The sequence below is a fragment of the Scomber japonicus genome, chromosome 6 (assembly GCF_027409825.1).
Source record: "Scomber japonicus isolate fScoJap1 chromosome 6, fScoJap1.pri, whole genome shotgun sequence".
Lineage (NCBI taxonomy): Eukaryota > Metazoa > Chordata > Actinopteri > Scombriformes > Scombridae > Scomber > Scomber japonicus.
The window spans coordinates 37,541,481-37,559,041 of NC_070583.1; the positions used below are offsets into that span (position 1 = coordinate 37,541,481).

The window sequence follows — 17,561 nt, forward strand, 5'->3', positions numbered from 1 at the left end:
GCAAATTGGTTGTACCACAAGCCTCAAAAATGGTCCTCATACATTCTGTTCATATACAGTCTATTTTATCTGACCTGTTCTTTTTATTCTTTGAATGTTAGTTTGAGTATAGGTTTAAAAGCTGAACCAAGGAAATGCAAATTGCCTTCAGTTACGTGCTTTATATACATGACATCTGTTGCATTGTTTAACTATAGGTAACAGTGTTTATCTGTATGATCCCTGTTAAATAAACCAATTAAATAAAAACCTTGCACATAAGTTATCTAGGAAACATGAACTTTGGTTAACTTCCAAACTCTGTGCCCGCAGTTGTTTAAAACTGTTTCTTATGTTAAGTTTGTCTTGGAAAACATATTAATTTAAATCATTTTTTAAAAATAAATCAAATTTCAACATAATATTAGAAGCACAAAGAAGTGAGATACATGCAACACTCACCTGTCAGTCTGTCAGTGAAGGCCTCAGATAGAAACTGCTTTGATGTTTCCTTCTGTGCAGCTTTTATAGACAGGAAGAACTGATCTGTGGTCATTGTGTGATACTGCTGCTCAGATGATGCTTCATCATTTCCTGTTTTTGTTTTTGTTGTTGTTGCTTGTTAGAGGATCACAAAAGAAAAAAACATTGTACTGGAACTGTTGCTATGTCACTTAACATCACATTAGCTCAGCTGCAGTCGAGAAGTTGGTATAAAAATCAGACTTTGATCTCAGACTGGCCCACATAAACCCACCTGCAGACACAGCTTCTCAAATGTGAATATTTTTGGGTTATTTTGTCCTCTGTGACAGTAAACTGATCATATTTGGGTTTCAGGCAAAAAAGACCTTTGACGACATCATCTTGGGTTTTGGGGAACAGTGACTGACTATAAACCCTACTTGCAGCGCTGTACAAAAGGCGATATCGGACTCAGGTTTGAAGCTCAATGTGTTGGCATCATGAGAAACTAGATGAGATAATGAATCCATTGGTACCAATCATGTGATGCTAAGCTGCCGGGGGCAGAAAAACAATAGTTAGGTTAAATTTGTGGTATGAAAGGGTAAAAAAAAATTTAAATATGTTCCTGTCACTATGCTGACACTTTCTGTGAGCACTTACACTGAACTCCACCACACTGTGGTCACACTCAAATGTGACTCAGTGAACTGGATGGAGGCTAGAATACGTGATCATTTGGTTAACAAATGATCACGTATTCTGTCCTTTGTCTGATCTTGCACACAATCTTCACCTCAGACCAGTTTCTCTGACATACTACAAAACAACCTGCTGCCTGTGCACTTCAATGTTTGGTTGAATTGTTCTTCAGTTTAGTGACGGAAATGTTTAAAAACTGATCTCAGTCGCTGGTCTTAATAAGAACATGTCTCTGTGTAACAGGCTCACATATAAACACATGTGGTTCATCATATGAAATGCATTTCAGAGTAACTTGTTTTAATTATGTTTTCACTCATTGCTCATTTGGTGAATAGTCTTTACCATTATTGTTTAATTTTCTCCTGACAAATTATTACATGTGAAATATTAAAACTTCATATGTGTCAGATGTGATGAATTGACACATTTTACAGATTTTTACATGTCATAATCGCTAATCACTTGGCTTAGCTGGGTTTTCGCCCTCACTTGCAGTGGTTGGTTGTTTGCAGGTCTGAGGATCCCCAAAGCAGATTATATGGTATTGTAAGGTCAGGGAAAGTGTTAAAAACAGGAAATGTTAGTGTTTTGACTGATAACGTCTGATACATGACGGATGTCACATTTATTTTGAGTTATTTAAATGTGAAACAGCTGTATGCTTCTGTTGGTGTTATTTTTCTCACATCTGCAGTTGTGTTGTTGTTGTTTTTAAGTCACGTGTGATGGACGGTGTTCATCAGTTGGTGTGGATGATGCTCAGCTGCCCCTCGTTCCTTCTTGTCTCTGTGCGCGGTGTTTGCTTGTTCCTGGTGAACACTCTCTCCAGGTTCAAATTGGTCCGAAAGGCCTTACAGCTGAAGAAGTAGATGACTGGATCCAGACAGACATTGAAGACTGACAGTAAGATGGTCCCTTCAATCAGGTAGTGCAACATCAGGCGTAAGGAGCAATACTTCCTCAGTAAGGCATAGGGAATGAGAGTGAGGTGGTAGGGCACAAAACAAACACAGAAGACGCTGACCAGCACCAACATTTTCCTGTTTGACCTCATGAGCTTCTTGCAGCTGGAGGATGCCAGCTGCCTCTGCTGTGCCTGCAACAAACTGCGTGAGGCGCTGTAGTAGAAGAAGATCATGCAGACAAGGACAAACAGGAATGTGGTGGCGGAGCTGACGTGGATGATTTTGTAGAATACAATGACCTGGGGGCTTTCCAAGGTGTCACATTTGTCAGGGACAAAGGTCAATTCTGGCTTGGTGAGGTGCCACAGGGTGATGTAGGAGGTCATAAGGGCCAAGAAGAAAACCCAGGTTACTGTGGAGATGATGCGGGCAGCCTTCACTGTCCGCAGGATGTGAGTTCTTAAAGGATGGATGATTTTAAAATACCTAGAGAGAGAAGAGGCTGATTTTTTAAAAACATAGCAAACAACAAGGATGTGCTGATGTTGCTTCCTGGATCAAATAAGACCAAAGCCACCCAGCCTACCTGTCAGCAGCAATGTAACCCATGAACAGGATGCTGGCGTACATGTTGAGGTAAAAGGCGCAGGAGGCAAAGATGCAGTGGACCAGGCGGAGAGTGACGGAGCTGCTGATGTAGTTGGCTATGTAGGAGGGGAGGCAGAGGCAGAGCAGGAAGTCAGAGGCTGCCAGGTTCTTCAGGTAGACCATCATGATGTTGGACACCTGCCGCTGAGCTGTGCAGAAGTAAACCTTCAGGGTGAAGCCGTTGAGGACCAAACCCACCTGGAGAAGAAACAGCAAGGAATGAGAGGGTGAAGAAAACAGTGATTTTACTGACTTGTCTTTGTGGTCTACATCATAAATGAATCAGTCTTTCCTCAAAAACATTCATACTTTTCTATTGACAGAGAATCTCAAACCCCCCTACCTTCAGACCTCCACATACTTAATCAGTCACTGAGTGAAATGATTATTGATTATTGTGTTTGAGTTTTGGATTTTTCTAAATTGTCAAATAAATCCTTGTTTTTTTACTTTTACCTCAGTTTTCCTCTTGTTTTTCCTCCAGTTATCCCAATTCAGACTCCCCTCTTCCCCTAGACATTTTCGGCATTGTAACAACAGGTCTGACAACATACAACTCATCAATTGTACTCAGACCAATATTACCACATAGACACCCTTTAGAGGAAGTGGAAGGAGGAAGTAAGCAGTTGCTCTTATACTTACATCATACTTACATACTTACAAATAACCCTAACCCGAAACCTCTGTTCCCTCTTCCCTTTAGACTTTTAGACCCTTTTTCACTTATCTTCAAGAAATATTTGATCACTTATTTAGAGAGATATGATGGTGTTTCCTCACTTCCTGTTTTTAGTAAGTAAGTTTTAGGTCAGCTTTGTTAAACCACATTTTTGTGGTTGCGTCTAGATAGATGAGTTACTGAACATTAACCCTGCCTGTGACAGCTTGGTATGGTTCCTATATGAGAATATTCAAAGGACAGATTCCCCATCTCATACCAGAGGAGATGGTTGTAGTGATGTCAGGCTCAGCTTGGCAGTGGGCAACAAAACAGGTGCTTTCACCATCAGTATGCATCAGAGATGAGTTCAGGCAGTTTCAGGTACTCTACAGGCTCCATCTGTCTGAGAGCAGGTTGGCTAGAATCATGTAACTAAGAGCCAGCCAACCTCAGTCATATGTTTGGGCAGGTCACAAATTAACTAAATTCTGGACAGATATTTTCAGAACTTTTTCACTCATTTACAGCAAAGATGTCAATCCTAACCTCTGACCTCTATCTTTGGTTTAGCAGCAGATGAGATGCAGTTATGGCAAACACCTTAAATACCTTAAATACACTGTCTGACACTCTTCTTATAAGTTCTATAAGGTCTGGATACAGTTTATCTTTTATTTTGAACATGAATTCCCCTGTGCTAGTCAGTCTAATCATAAACACTAACCCTTTCTTAATCTATTTCATTTATTATAAATATTATTTATGTATCTGACCTCTGTCAGCCCAATTGGTATGTGGTATAGTGTTATCCTTTTTGTATTACTTTTATATGAATATGTTTGTTAACAGACTGTGATGTGAATATTTGAAACTCACCACACACACCAGACTGTAGGCCAGTGCAAAGAAGAGGTGGCCTGATTTATCAATGTGTTCACATTGACTGTTGACTTGGCTCTGGGTGTTAGCTGAGGACTGGTTGGATGATGAGGTCACATCCATTTTTGTCTCTGGAGTTTCTAACAGAGGGAAGACAGTTATATGTAAAGTGTAAGAAAATTATTTAAATAACATTGGAAACACAGGAACTGGTGGTAGCAAATCAACACAGCAGCATCAATGCCACATGAAAAGGTTTTCAGTTACTTGAAACTTGCAGATTCTTCTGTAGTTTGACTTGTAAATTCAGTGGTTGGCTGTAATTTCCTTTTTTGGCTCATTATTATGAACAGTGATATTGTATTCACCATATGATGTTTAGTTTTCTCTGAATCATCTTTCTTTACAGCCCAGATTCTCCTCTGACCTCCAGCTGTTTCTGAAGCTATTTGCACAAAATCTGCATTAGTAAAGAGCACCTTAACTGGCTTGAAGTGTGACCCACACCTTGATCTCCAGCCAGTCAGAATAAGCCTGTTTACCTACAGTAATGTCTGCAGCTGTAAGACCATACTCAGAGTCTGATCCTGGATCAAGAGGCTGAGAGCAGGATGTTTATAAGATTGTACCAAAGGTATCTCGCACAATGAAAATCATTATTCAAATGTAGCTGCAACTATACTTTAGCACACTTCCAGTATCCTGCTTTGCTCGTTATGTTGGCTGAGATGCAAACCCCATGTACAAAAGTTGGGTTTGTGGGCTCATGCTAAAGCTTCTTGCACATTTGTTTTGACTTTCTGGTGTGATGTAGTATCAAGTATCACTTTATTTTTTTCACACCCATATTTCATACCTTTCCTAGTTGCTTTTGTTGCTTAGATTGGTTAGGGTTAGGGTGAGAATATCAGGGTCAAAGCCAATCAGAGGCAAATATTTACTCAACACCTCTCATTCTTGAGAAGGGAATTTCAAAATTTAGAGATATAGAAACAAGCCCTTTTACAGAGTAGGAGGTCCACCATCACCCTCATCCATCCCAAGGATATACAGGATTATAATCAGAGAATCCACCTTCTACTAAAACTCTGCCAACCTGTTCAGCAGAATGAGGATGAATATCATCAATCAGTCTGGAGGATTACTTCTCTCTATAGTAGACACCGTTAGACCCCAGACGAGCAAAACATACATATAGTACAGCTTCACAGGTCTTCTTAATACTCTCATTGAACCTTTACATACTTTCAGGTAGTTATTCATTTTAAATTGTTCAATCAAAGTCTTCCCTTCAGTCTATTTCCAAATTTTAGATTAATTAGTTTGTTCAAGTATAAAGTTACGTGCAGCACTCACCTGTCTGTGTTCCTGTTGTGGAGGTGGGATATCAGGTGTGGTTCTGACTAACAGTTTTGTGCAGCAAAGCTGATCATGATGGTCATTTGCAAGTCAAAAAACAAAACATGAAAACAAAACATGACACCCACACAAACAGACACAATGTTCACTGCTGTTGCTTCTTTGTCATAACAAGAATATGCTGTGTTAAAGTAACATAAACAAAGCAACAGCCTTAAAAGTTAGAACAAGGTTTCAATTTATTTTGGATGTAGAGTTATGTGTTTATTGTTGTATTTATATATTTATTGCGTGTTCACTTTTTTTTGCTCATATGTATGTTTGACTGGCACCGGACAACGATTCACTCCACAATATGTGTGAATTCATATATGGTTGAGAAACAAATTAACTTGAAGGTGAACATTGCAGGTTTCAACATGTTAAGACAAAAAAATTACAACAAATGACATCAGCTGATGCAAAAAGTGTTTGGTGACACCAAACATTAGGGGCGTAAATCACAAGTTTTTTCACGATACAATATTATATCAATTAAATGAACAACAACTCGATGTTTGCTGATATCACAAAGTCTGTCACAACATGATTCAGTAGGCAGCAATCGATATGAGACGATATCACAGCTGATTTAACACAATCACTTCCATTCATATCAAACCACTAAAAGCTACTAAAACACTGTTGCAGCTCAGGATGAATTCACAAGCCGGACTGTCTCTCACACTGTCTTTTATTTATTTTCCACAATATAAAGTAGGAAACAATAACTTTGCAGTCCACCTGTGTGTCCTTAGCTGCTAAAGCAACTAGCATGTCAGCTCTCATGCTGGTTACAACAACTCTGAACTACGTTTTCATCTTATCTTGCCGCATTAAACATATTGTCTCCTGTTGCCTCAGCAGCACCACCTGGTGGCGGAACTCAAAAAGCGCGCAACTCATCACTGAACTCAATGCATTGTAAATTAAACCATTAAATGAACAGAATTACACACAAAAATAAATCAGGGGGGTCTCTAAATTCACAATATGAAATACCAACAATAATAAACATAAATAGTCTTGAAATAACTGACCCCTCACAACATCATTTTTATTTCTGAGCTCAACCAGACATTTAAATGGACAACAATCTATTCTTTTTTAATAAATAAAAAAAATACTAAAATGTTATCCTGTTGACTATAAAGTGCCATGTTTTGATATAGAGGTTTAAAAATTTCGCATCCCATAAAAGAAAATATTGAGTGGTAGACTCACATCCAGAGTAAGAAAGCAGGAACTGGACCAAATAACTAAATCTGTAAAAGCTGCAGCTCCCAATGCAGGTAGACTGGGATCCACCTGCATTGGGAGCTGCGGATGCGTGTTTACTACACAGTTTTATTCACATCTTATGAAAGAAAACTTCAAGAACATTAAGTCACTATTTTTATACATTAAAGCAGCTGTTTAAACCTGCAGTGTTTACCGAGCTGCGGAGGAAAAAACGACACGATCAAAGACGAGCAGCACATTTCAGTGTTTCTGTGAGTTCACAGTAACGTGATGTGAGTTTACAGTAACGTGATGTGAGTTTACAGTAACGTGATGTGAGTTTAACGTGATGTGAGTTCACAGTAACGTGATGTGAGTTTAACGTGATGTGAGTTCACAGTAACGTGATGTGAGTTTACAGTAACGTGATGTGTGAGTTCACAGTAACGTGATGTGAGTTTAACGTGATGTGAGTTTAAAGTAACGTGATGTGTGAGTTCACAGTAACGTGATGTGAGTTTACAGTAACGTGATGTGAGGTTACAATAACGTGATGTGAGTTCACAGTAACGTGATGTGAGTTCACAGTAACGTAATGTGAGAAGCATCTGATGACAGACTGTCTCTATAATCCAGCTGCAGACATGAAACTCGTCGATCTTTTACAGTCGTGCTTTTTATTTTTTGGGGACAAAGCTGCTCAGGATAACTTCACGGACTTTTTTTCTGACGGTTGCCATGGCGACGCCGGTATTTTGTTTGGAGGTGTGCGCGCGCTCGGGCGGAGAGAGACGTGCCAGGCTTAAAAAGACTTTATAAAAGATATAAATATGAATAAAGTGTAAAAGATTAAAATGCATAAATGCAGGACAAGAAATGATGGAATATGTTTAAAAGTAATGTTGAGTATTACAGTTCATTTGCGGTAAAGTTCATTATTAAAATAAGAAGTTAAATAAGGTATATCACAGCAGTGTATAGTGTTTAATGCGCCATCTAGTGTCTTGTTCAGGTATTGCAACAACTAACAGGACTGAAGACAAAGCAAATAACTAAAATATATATGGTGGTGTCTCTTTTTAAGCACATTAACTTATTGGTAACTTTACTTTAACTGTTGGTAACTTTAGGTGATGTGAGTGAAATGGACATTTTATCATGCCTGATTATAATGTTTTATTCCTGTCTCTGCGGGTCAAAGATACCATACTTTCTCATTTTTATTTTTTTGCTGCGGTATGAAGTTTATTTGACATTAAGCCTCGGACCCCAACCATCAAACTGTGCCGCCAGCCACCAGCCCCCTTACGCCACTGTTCTTAAGTCTTTGTTTCCAAGCAGAAAGAGGCTTTATTTCTGTGTAGGTTTACAATCACAGCTGTGATATTTTAGGATGAGAATAGATTCTGAACAAGTCCTGTAGTCTTTATATGAAGAAGTCCAGGAGCTATCCAACCAAAAATACAGCAACGCAACACACACACACACACACACACACACACACACACACACACACACACACACACACACACACACACACACACACACACACGGTAGGGTTGCAGTACATAAACTCCTCATTACAAAAGTGAACCAGGAAGCTGATACTTTACTGCAGTAAAATGACCTGTAATTAAAAATGAGCTGTACTTTAAAGTTATGAAAACCAACATTAAGCATCTTAGAATGACATTGGGCGTCCATGTGCCACCAAATGGACCGGACATATTTAATCTTACTGATGACATCATTATACACCTCAGATGTTTGTGCTTTATATTCCCTTAATATATCCAAGATCCCCTTTGATTTCGCTCTGGTGATAAGTACTCCAGCTAGAGTGGATGTTAAATTGATTATAGATGGTTTGTTATCTATGATTAAATGTAAGTGTTGGTGCAGTACTGTGTGACACCAGCAGAGGGCGCACTGTCTCCATCTTTACAGTCAAATGCCTCCTGATGCTTTTACTACTTCTTTACTTATTCTATCAGGTCTTTGAGATCTGCATGAACCGTTGACTCAACCAGTATAGTGCCTGACTGCTCTCTGCTCTGCTTTAAAGATACAACACTTCACAGTCCTGCACTGAGGTGGAAAGTAATTAAGTACTGTGCTTCAGTACAGTTTGTGGTACTTGTACTTTACTGTAGTACAGTTTGAGGTACGTTTACTTTACTGTAGTACAGTTTGAGGTACTTGTACTTTACTGTAGTATTTCCATGTGTTGCTATTTTCTACATCTCAGAGGGAAATATTGTACTTTCTACTCCACTACATTCATTTGAGCTTTGATTTTGAATCCAGCCCTCAAAGGGTTGATGATTTTGGTTTCCACTGACTGTTATGTCATTTTGTTCTCAATCAATTAAACACTGTACATCACTAAAGATTTTCAACTTGAATAATTCGTTCATCAAGATCTGATGTGTGATTCAACTGTTCCCTTCATATTTTTTGTTATGTGATGGAAAACATGAACCAGGCAAAGCAGCCACATTTGTGGAATTGGACTTTTAATTAGCACTGAATATATGTGTAAGTACAGATAGGTCCACACCAAAACAGCTCTTATGCATTCAATAACGCATCATACGTGAGATGAATTAGCTCATGGATAATTTTATTGAGCTACTTATTAGGGTGAAAGACAAGCTAAACCAACAATAAGTCAATTTAACTCTAGAGCTGAGCAATGATCAATTTTTCAATCCAAATTAAAATCATTAGCTCAGCGTCAGAAATAAACTGCACTCTATCACAAACCTCTAAATGCTAGAGATGTCAGAATGGAAATCACACAGTAAATATCAGAATCTTAATCAATAGCATACAAATCAATGTAATCTGTAAAGAGACAGGAGCTAAAACAGCCTGTTTCAGACAGAGGCTGAACTGAGGCGCTGCATTAAGGACCGGTAGAAGATAAATAAGGAGTTTTTTGAACTGTGAATCATGCACAGTGGTGGTCCAAAAATAGAAGTTTAAAGCTGAAATGACCATAATAGGTTCTCTTTAAGTTCTTAGCTCAACTAAAAATGAAAGTTCAAAATTTAGCATGGAAAATATAAACTGAGTAATGAGTAATGAATAAAATGAATCACCAATATGTAACGTGTCAGTGAGGTGATTTGTCCCCCAGTGCAGCAATGTCACTCACTGATATGTTTTTAATAGTTTTTTAACAACAACAGAGGAATAAGATATATGAGCTTTGGTGCACACACAGTTCTACATCAGTTCATTGTTGGTTTGGATCCAAATATTAGATTTCTTATGTTTATCTCTCTGATGTGCTGAGCAGTGTCTCACTTTTGGTGGCTCTTGGCTGCCCTTCATTTCCCCTCTTTGCAATGTGGATGTCAGCTGCGCCCGGAACGCCTTAGAGAAGAAGAAGTAGACAACCGGATCCAGGCAGACATTAAGAACTGACAGCAGGACGCTCAGCTCCTTCAGGTAGTAAAACACTTTGCTCAAAGAGCACTGCCTGGGTAGGAAGATGTAGGGAAGGCGAACCAGGTGGTAAGGCACAAAACAAACGCAGAAGACGCTGACCAGCACCAACATTTTCCTGCGTGACCTCCTGAGCTTCTTGCAGCTGGAGGATGCCAGCTGCCTCTGCTGTGCCTGCAACACACTGCGGGAGGCGCTGTGGTAGAAGAAGACCAGAGAGACCAGGACAAACAGGAAGGTGATGCAGGAGGAGATGTGGATGATTTTGTAGAATACATGGACCTGGGAGCTGTGCAAGCTTTCACAACTGTCAGGGACAACAGTCGGAGCTTCCTGTGTGAGGAGTGACATGCTGACAAACGAGATCACTGGGGCCAGCAGGAAAACCCAGGTTACTGTGGAGATTATGCGGGCAGCCTGAACTGTCCGCAGGAAGTGATTTCCTAAAGGATCGATGATCTTCAGATACCTGGAGACAGGAGAGGCAGGCTTCAGCAGATAATTTCACTGAATGTAAGTGATACTAATAGTTAAACTACAGATTTCATGAGGAATGATGATTCCAATATTGTTTCTAGAGAGGACTAGACTTTGGACTCCTGCAGTGATACGAGGACACGGAGAAAGCTTATGACCACTTTAGCTTGCAGTGCTTGTATTTTGTGTCTGTGCGTATGGGAAGATAAACTCACATGAACTGTTGTAGTAATTTGACAAACACATTATTATAGTACTTTAAAAAGCAAACAGATTCTGCACCAATGTGCTTTACAAAGGCAGGCATATGTAATCACATACAAGCATAAGTACCTTTATGTAGATAGTAGATGGTTATGAAAAGTAGAAAAATTCAAGTAGAACAAAGTTTAAGGACAAATTTAAAATCCCCAAATATCAGATAACAAATGCAAACAGATTAAACACAGCTAAAAGCCAAAGAATAAAAGTTTAGATGTAACTGTGTAAGACGCACCTTAAACACAATTGTTGTCATTTAAAAGTGGGGTGTGTCCAATACACCAGTGAAATACAGAGAGAGGTTGGATCTGGATATGATCATAGGTCTGTAAAAGGTCGTCCACACTAAGAATGATAACTATAACGTTCTATAAACAACTGTTTCGGCAGTTCATGAAAATAGACTATTTATGACCCGTTACTGCTATATGTTGTACAGAAAAATAGAAAATAAAAGCAGGTGTGTGCTGATTCAGTGTGTTGATCAGAAGTATTTCAGACACTAGTAGCTGTGATGTTTCCGTATTTACAGACCCGACTGACAGCAGCAGATGTTGAAGCCACAGATGAGCAGCTGTTATTGAGCCGTGTCAGAGGCACACAGTATGAGCACACAACTTTGTTGTTTTTCCACTGGAGGGAACAGAAGATGATGCTTTGTTTGACTCTGGGACTGACACAGAGTCTGGGGACAGTGAGCTTAGTGAGCCTTACAGGGACTGGGGTGCAATATATGTGCACCGCGACAGCTCTGAATAATTTTTGGGACTCCTGTAGCCCCCAGCCTTTTTCTCCACTAACAGGGCACAGCCAACATGCTAAGATAGGTGGATCTGAGGAATTCATGTGAACGTGGATAATGCCAGCCTTAGCACTGCATTTATTTCTTTATTAGATTCATTTGGCTTCTCTCAGATGTAAATAAGGCCACGTACTGTTAAGCTGGTTTAAGTCCTATATATCAGATCGTTGTCAGTTTGGACATGCTCACGTGCTGTGCTTGGACCAATACTATTCACTTTATATATGTTTCCTTTAGGTAATATTATCCATAAACACTCATAAATGTTAATTATTATGCAGATGGCATCCTATTATATTTATCAATGAAGCCAGATGAGTCCAATCAGTTACACATGAAGACCTGGATGAGCTGCAACTCTCTGCTACTTAACTGACTGTATTGTGCTTGGCTCCACCTTAGAAACACATTATCTAATGATATAACTTTTCTGGATGGCATTACTCTAGTCTCCAGCACCACCATGAGGACCCTAAGAGTTATCTTTGGTCAGGTTATATCCTTCAACTCCCACATAAAACAAAATTTCAAGGTCTACCTTTTTTCACTTATGTAATGTTGGATGTCTGTAAACTAAAGAGTACAGTCTAGATGTGCTCTATGTGAAAAGTGTCAGTATAAAGATAATATGCAGGCATATTAAAACAGACAAAGCATCATAACAAGTGTGCTAAGAATCAGCATGGTTTGTTATCTACCTGTTAGCAGCGATGTAACCCATGAACAGGATGCTGGCGTACATGTTAAGGTACAATCCGGAGACGGCAATGTTGCAGTAAACCAGGCGGAAGGTGACAGAGCTGCTGATGTAGTTGATGATGCGGAGGGGAAGGCAGAGGCAGAGCAGGAAGTCAGAGACTGCCAGGTTTCTCAGGTAGACCATCATGATGCTGGACACCTGCTGCTGAGCTGAGCAGAAGTAAACCTTCAGGGTGAGACTGTTTAGGACCAAACCCACCTGGAGAGGAAACACAGATTGACATGTGTGCTGATTGGCAGACAGAGGAGGAGGAGGGAATGTGACTGTAATCTGAATATTTGACACTCACTACAAACACCAGAGTGTAGACCACCATGAAGAAGAGGTGAGCCTTTGTGTCTCTGTGATCACATTGATTGATATCATCATCAGCGGTCTGGTTGGTAACTGAGGTCACTCCCACTCCTACCAGGTCACCCATGTTTGTGGAGGTTCTAAGAAGACAGAACACAAATCTATCATCTTTATACTGTTAAATACAGTTTGACACATTAATTATATATCCTACTGAACCATCAGCTGATTATATTGTTACAAATGTTTGGCTGGAAGAAACCTTTTGTATTCAGTCTAAAGGAAGTCCAGGTGTCTTGTGTCTCTTAAACCAGCAGTCAGGTGTCCATATAAACAGTGAAAGAGGTTTTCCTCTGTAATCATTCTTCCTGTTCATACTAACTATTAACAGATCTCCTTTAAATGTGCTTTCAATGTAAAGTGATGGAGGACTGTATCCACAGTGTTTCCACACAGTCATTTAAAGTAGATGATCAGCTTCTATTGAGCTTCATCAGTCTGAGTTAGTCATATCAGTGATATCTGACACATTTACAGTCTTTTTAGCATCAAATTCCCTCTTAGTGTTTCCTGTTGAGCTGTGGTGGAAATATAGCAAGCGTGATGTTGATGGTGACCCTAATGAGGCTGGTCCCACCCAAATGTACAACTGGCCCTTCCTAAATGACTGAGAGAACAAACATTTTCTTAACTTGCAGACACGTAGCAGATGCAGTAACCACAAGGCTACCATGGTTCTCTGTGGGAGGAGTACTCTAAGATTATTTTTAAAAAGGGTTTGATGATGAGATGCATGAAGTACTTCCGAAAAAAAAGCCCACAGTTCACACTTCTCTACATGCTGTAAACTGGTTCAGACCAGCAGTGTGCTCAAATTAACTGCGTGAAAACGTCACTTCAACTTTGCAAATTGGTTGTACCACAAGCCTCAAAAATGGTCCTCATACATTCTGTTCATACACAGTCTATTTTATCTGTCCTGCTCTTTTTATCCTTTTTATGTTAGTTTGAGCATAGTTTTAAAAGCTGAACCAAGGAAATGCAAATTGGCTTTAGTTACGTGCTTTATATACATGACATCTGTTGCATTGTTTAACTATAGGTAACAGTGTTTATCTGTATGATCCCTGTTAAATAAACCAATAAAATAAAAACCTTGCACATAACTTATTATCTATGAAACATGAACTGTGTTTAACTTGCAAACTCTGTGCCCGCAGTTGTTTAAAACTGTTTCTTATGTTAAGTTTGTCTTGGAAAACGTATGAATTTATATCATTTTTTTTTAAATAAATAAAATTTCAACATAATATTAGAAGCACAAAGAAGTGAGATTCATGCAGCGCTCACCTGTCAGTCTGTCAGTGAAGGTCTCAGATAGAAACTGCTTTGATGTTTCCTTCTGTGCAGCTTTCAAAGAACAGGAAGAACTGATCTGTGGTCACTGTGTGATACTGCTGCTCAGATGATGCTTTATCATTTCCTATTTTTTTGTTTGTTGCTTGTTAGAGGATCACAAAAGAAAAAAATGTTTTACTGGAACTGTTGCTATGTCACTTAACATCACATTAGCTCAGCTGCAGTCGAGAAATTGGTATAAAAATCAGGCTGAGACTTTGATCTCAGACTGGCCCACCAAAACCCACCTGCAGACACAGCTTCTCAAATGTGAATATGTTTGGGTTCATTTGTCCTCTGTGACATTAAACAGATCATATTTGGGTTGCAGGCAAAAAAGACCTTTGACGACATCATCTTGGGTTTTGGGGAACAGTGACTGACTATAAACCCTACTTGCAGCGCTGTACAAAAGGCAATATTGGACTCAGGTTTGAAGCTCAATATGTTGGCATCATGAGAAACTAGATGAGATAATGAATCCATTGGTACCAATCATGTGATGCTAAGCTGCCGGGGCAGAAAAGCAATAGTTAGGTTAAATTTGTGGTATGAAAAGGTAAAAAACACTTGAAATATGTTCCTGCCACTATGCTGACAATTTCTGTGAGCACTTACACTGAACTCCACCACACTGTGGTCACACTCAGATGTGACTCAGTGAACTGGATGGAGGCTAGAATACGTGATCATTTGTTAACCAAATGATCACGTATTCTGTACTTTTCATAATCTTGGACACAATCTTCACCTCAAACCAGTTTCTCTGACATACTACAAAACAACCTGCTGCCTGTGCACTTCAATGTTTGGTTGAATTGTTCTTCAGTGTAGTGACGGAAATGTTTAAAAACTGATCTCAGTGGCTGGTCTTAATAAGAACGTGTCTCTGTGTAACAGACTCACATATAAACACATGTGGTTCATCATATGAAATGCATTTCAGAGTAACTTGTTTAATTATGTTTTCACTCATTGCTCATTTGGTGAATAGTCTTTACCATTATTGTTTAATTTTCTCATGACAAATTATTACATGTGTCAGATGTGATGAATTGACACATTTTACAGATTTTTATATGTGATAATCGCTAATCACTTGGCTTAGCTGGGTTTTCGCCCTCACTTGCAGTGGTTGCCACTGACCAGCACCAACATTCCTGTTTGACTTCATGAGCTTCTGGCAGCTGGAGGATCCCACGCTCTGCTGTGCCTGCAACACACTGCGGGAGGCGCTGTAGTAGAAGAAGATCATGCAGACAAGGACAAACAGGAAGATGGCAGTGGAGCAGATGTGGATGATTTTGTAGAATACAATGACCTGGGGGCTTTCCAAGGTGTCACATTTGTCAGGGACAAAGGTCAATTCTGGCTTGGTGAGGTGCCACAGGGTGATGTGGCAGAAGTAAACCTTCAGGGTGAAGCCGTTGAGGACCAAACCCACCTGGAGAAGAAACAGCAAGGAATGAAAGGGTGAAGAAAACAGTGATTTTACTGACTTGTCTTTGTGGGCTACGTAGCGTTAAGTAGCCTATATCCCGCTGTGTGAGAAGGTGGGAGGGTGTGGAAATTTTCAGTGCGTGTCTGCACATCATGTCAATGTTTTCACCCTAAAGGGCCTCCCATAGACTGTCTCTATCAAAGATACACACTGAGTATCCGAGCTCGTTCTCCAGAACTCTGCAAAGAGTCGACAGAACGAACTGTTCCTCCTCACTGTTCCTGGCGTACGAGATGTAGACGTCGTACTCCTTATCATCTGCACACGCACACACACACAGAAACACACACACACACACACACACACACACAGAGACACACAGACACAGACACAGACACACACACACACACACACACACACACACACACACAGACACAGACACACACACACACACACACACACACACGCACACACCCACCCCCCACCCCCCCCACCCCCCCCCCCCCACACACACACACATAGATTTCTTGTTAATTTCGTAGTTAGAGGTCATGGATCTTATCTAAACAGGAAGTTGATGTTTTGAGAAATGAAGACGTTCAGTTCCAGGAAACCTGAGCTGATATCTGATCAACTTATTTTTACATCTTCGTCACTTCCTCACTGATCAATGCTGAAGACTGAGAGCACCATATATAGACTTCCTCAATGTACTGAGTGTGTATTGAGTGTGTACTGAGTGTGTACTCTGTGTACTGAGTGTGTAGTGAGTGTGTACTTTGTGTATACTTAGTGTGTACTTTGTGTACTGAGTGTGTAGTGAGTTTGTACTGAGTGTGTAGTGAGCGTGTAGCGAGTGTGTACTTTGTGTACTTTGTGTATTGAGTGTGTACTTTGTGTGTACTGAGTGTGTACTGAGTGTAGTGAGCGTGTAGTGAGTGTGTACTTTGTGTGTACTTTGTGTATTGAGTGTGTACTTTGTGTGTACTTTGTGTAGTGAGTGTGTACTTTGTGTGTACTTACTCCCTCCAGGCAGACTGTCTCTATCAAAGATACACACTGAGTATCCGAGCTCGTTCTCCAGAACTCTGCGAAGAGTCGACAGAACGAACTGTTCCTCCTCACTGTTCCTGGCGTACAAGATGTAGACGTGGTACTCCTTATCATCTGCACACACACACACACACACACACACAGACACACACCACACAAACAACAGACACACATCACACATACACACACACACACACACACACACACATAGATTTCTTGTTAAATTCGTAGTTAGAGGGCATGGATCTTATCTAAACAGGAAGTTGATGTTTTGAGAAATGAAGACGTGAAGACGTTCAGTTCCAGGAAACCTGAGCTGATATCTGATCAACTTATTTTTACATGTTCGTCACTTCCTCACTGATCATTGCTGAAGACTGTCAGCACCATATATCGACTTCCTTAGAATGAGTTGGACCAAACTGTTTTCTTCTGTTCCTTTTAATTTTTAGTTTTATTAGTGCCACGGGTGCTCAGCTCCGAGGCACTCCACTCCAGCAGTAAAGCTTTTTGGTTTCCACTGACTGTTATGTCATTTTGTTCTCAATCAATTAAACACTGTACATCAGTAAAGATTTTCAACTTGAATAATTCGTTCATCAAGATCTGATCTGTGATTTAACTGTTCCCTTCATATTTTTTGTTATGTGATGGAAAACATGAACCAGGCAAAGCAGCCACATTTGTGGAATTGCAATGGACTTTTAATAAGCACTGAATATATGTAAGTACACATAAATCCACACCAAAATAGCTCT

At 39.9% G+C, this 17,561-nt stretch overlaps 2 protein-coding genes across 2 annotated transcripts; both read right to left on the reverse strand.

Moving 5' to 3' along the window:
- Positions 1-1,888: 1,888 nt before the first annotated feature.
- LOC128360027 (P2Y purinoceptor 14-like) lies at positions 1,889-4,368 on the reverse strand. Its single transcript, XM_053320340.1, has 3 exons — positions 4,243-4,368; positions 2,641-2,900; positions 1,889-2,540 (listed from the first exon to the last, which is right to left on the reverse strand). Exons 1-3 carry the CDS (start codon positions 4,366-4,368, stop codon positions 1,889-1,891), a joined length of 1,038 nt encoding a protein of 345 aa, XP_053176315.1.
- A 357-nt stretch (positions 4,369-4,725) lies between these two features.
- On the reverse strand, positions 4,726-17,171 carry LOC128360028 (P2Y purinoceptor 14-like). The gene is made up of 9 exons (XM_053320342.1): positions 17,165-17,171; positions 16,774-16,917; positions 15,962-16,068; positions 15,456-15,753; positions 14,928-14,985; positions 12,907-13,051; positions 12,556-12,815; positions 10,177-10,786; positions 4,726-4,845 (listed from the first exon to the last, which is right to left on the reverse strand). The coding sequence occupies exons 1-9, from the start codon at positions 17,169-17,171 to the stop codon at positions 4,726-4,728; spliced, it is 1,749 nt and encodes a 582-aa protein (XP_053176317.1).
- Positions 17,172-17,561: the final 390 nt, after the last annotated feature.

Bases quoted from the DNA above. Each gene is read 5' to 3' on its own strand.
- LOC128360027 (XM_053320340.1), bottom strand. From the start codon at position 4,368: ATGGATGTGACCTCATCATCCAACCAGTCCTCAGCTAACACCCAGAGC. The intron at 2,901-4,242 runs GTGAGTTTCAAA...TTTCTTCTCCAG, and splicing joins CCTACAGTCTGGTGTGTGTG to GTGGGTTTGGTCCTCAACGG. The intron at 2,541-2,640 runs GTAGGCTGGGTG...TTCTCTCTCTAG, and splicing joins GGTTACATTGCTGCTGACAG to GTATTTTAAAATCATCCATC.
- LOC128360028 (XM_053320342.1), bottom strand. The intron at 16,069-16,773 runs GTAAGTACACAC...GTGCGTGTGCAG, and splicing joins AGACAGTCTGCCTGGAGGGA to ATGATAAGGAGTACGACGTC. The intron at 15,754-15,961 runs GTGTGTATCTTT...TTTCTTCTCCAG, and splicing joins AGAACGAGCTCGGATACTCA to GTGGGTTTGGTCCTCAACGG.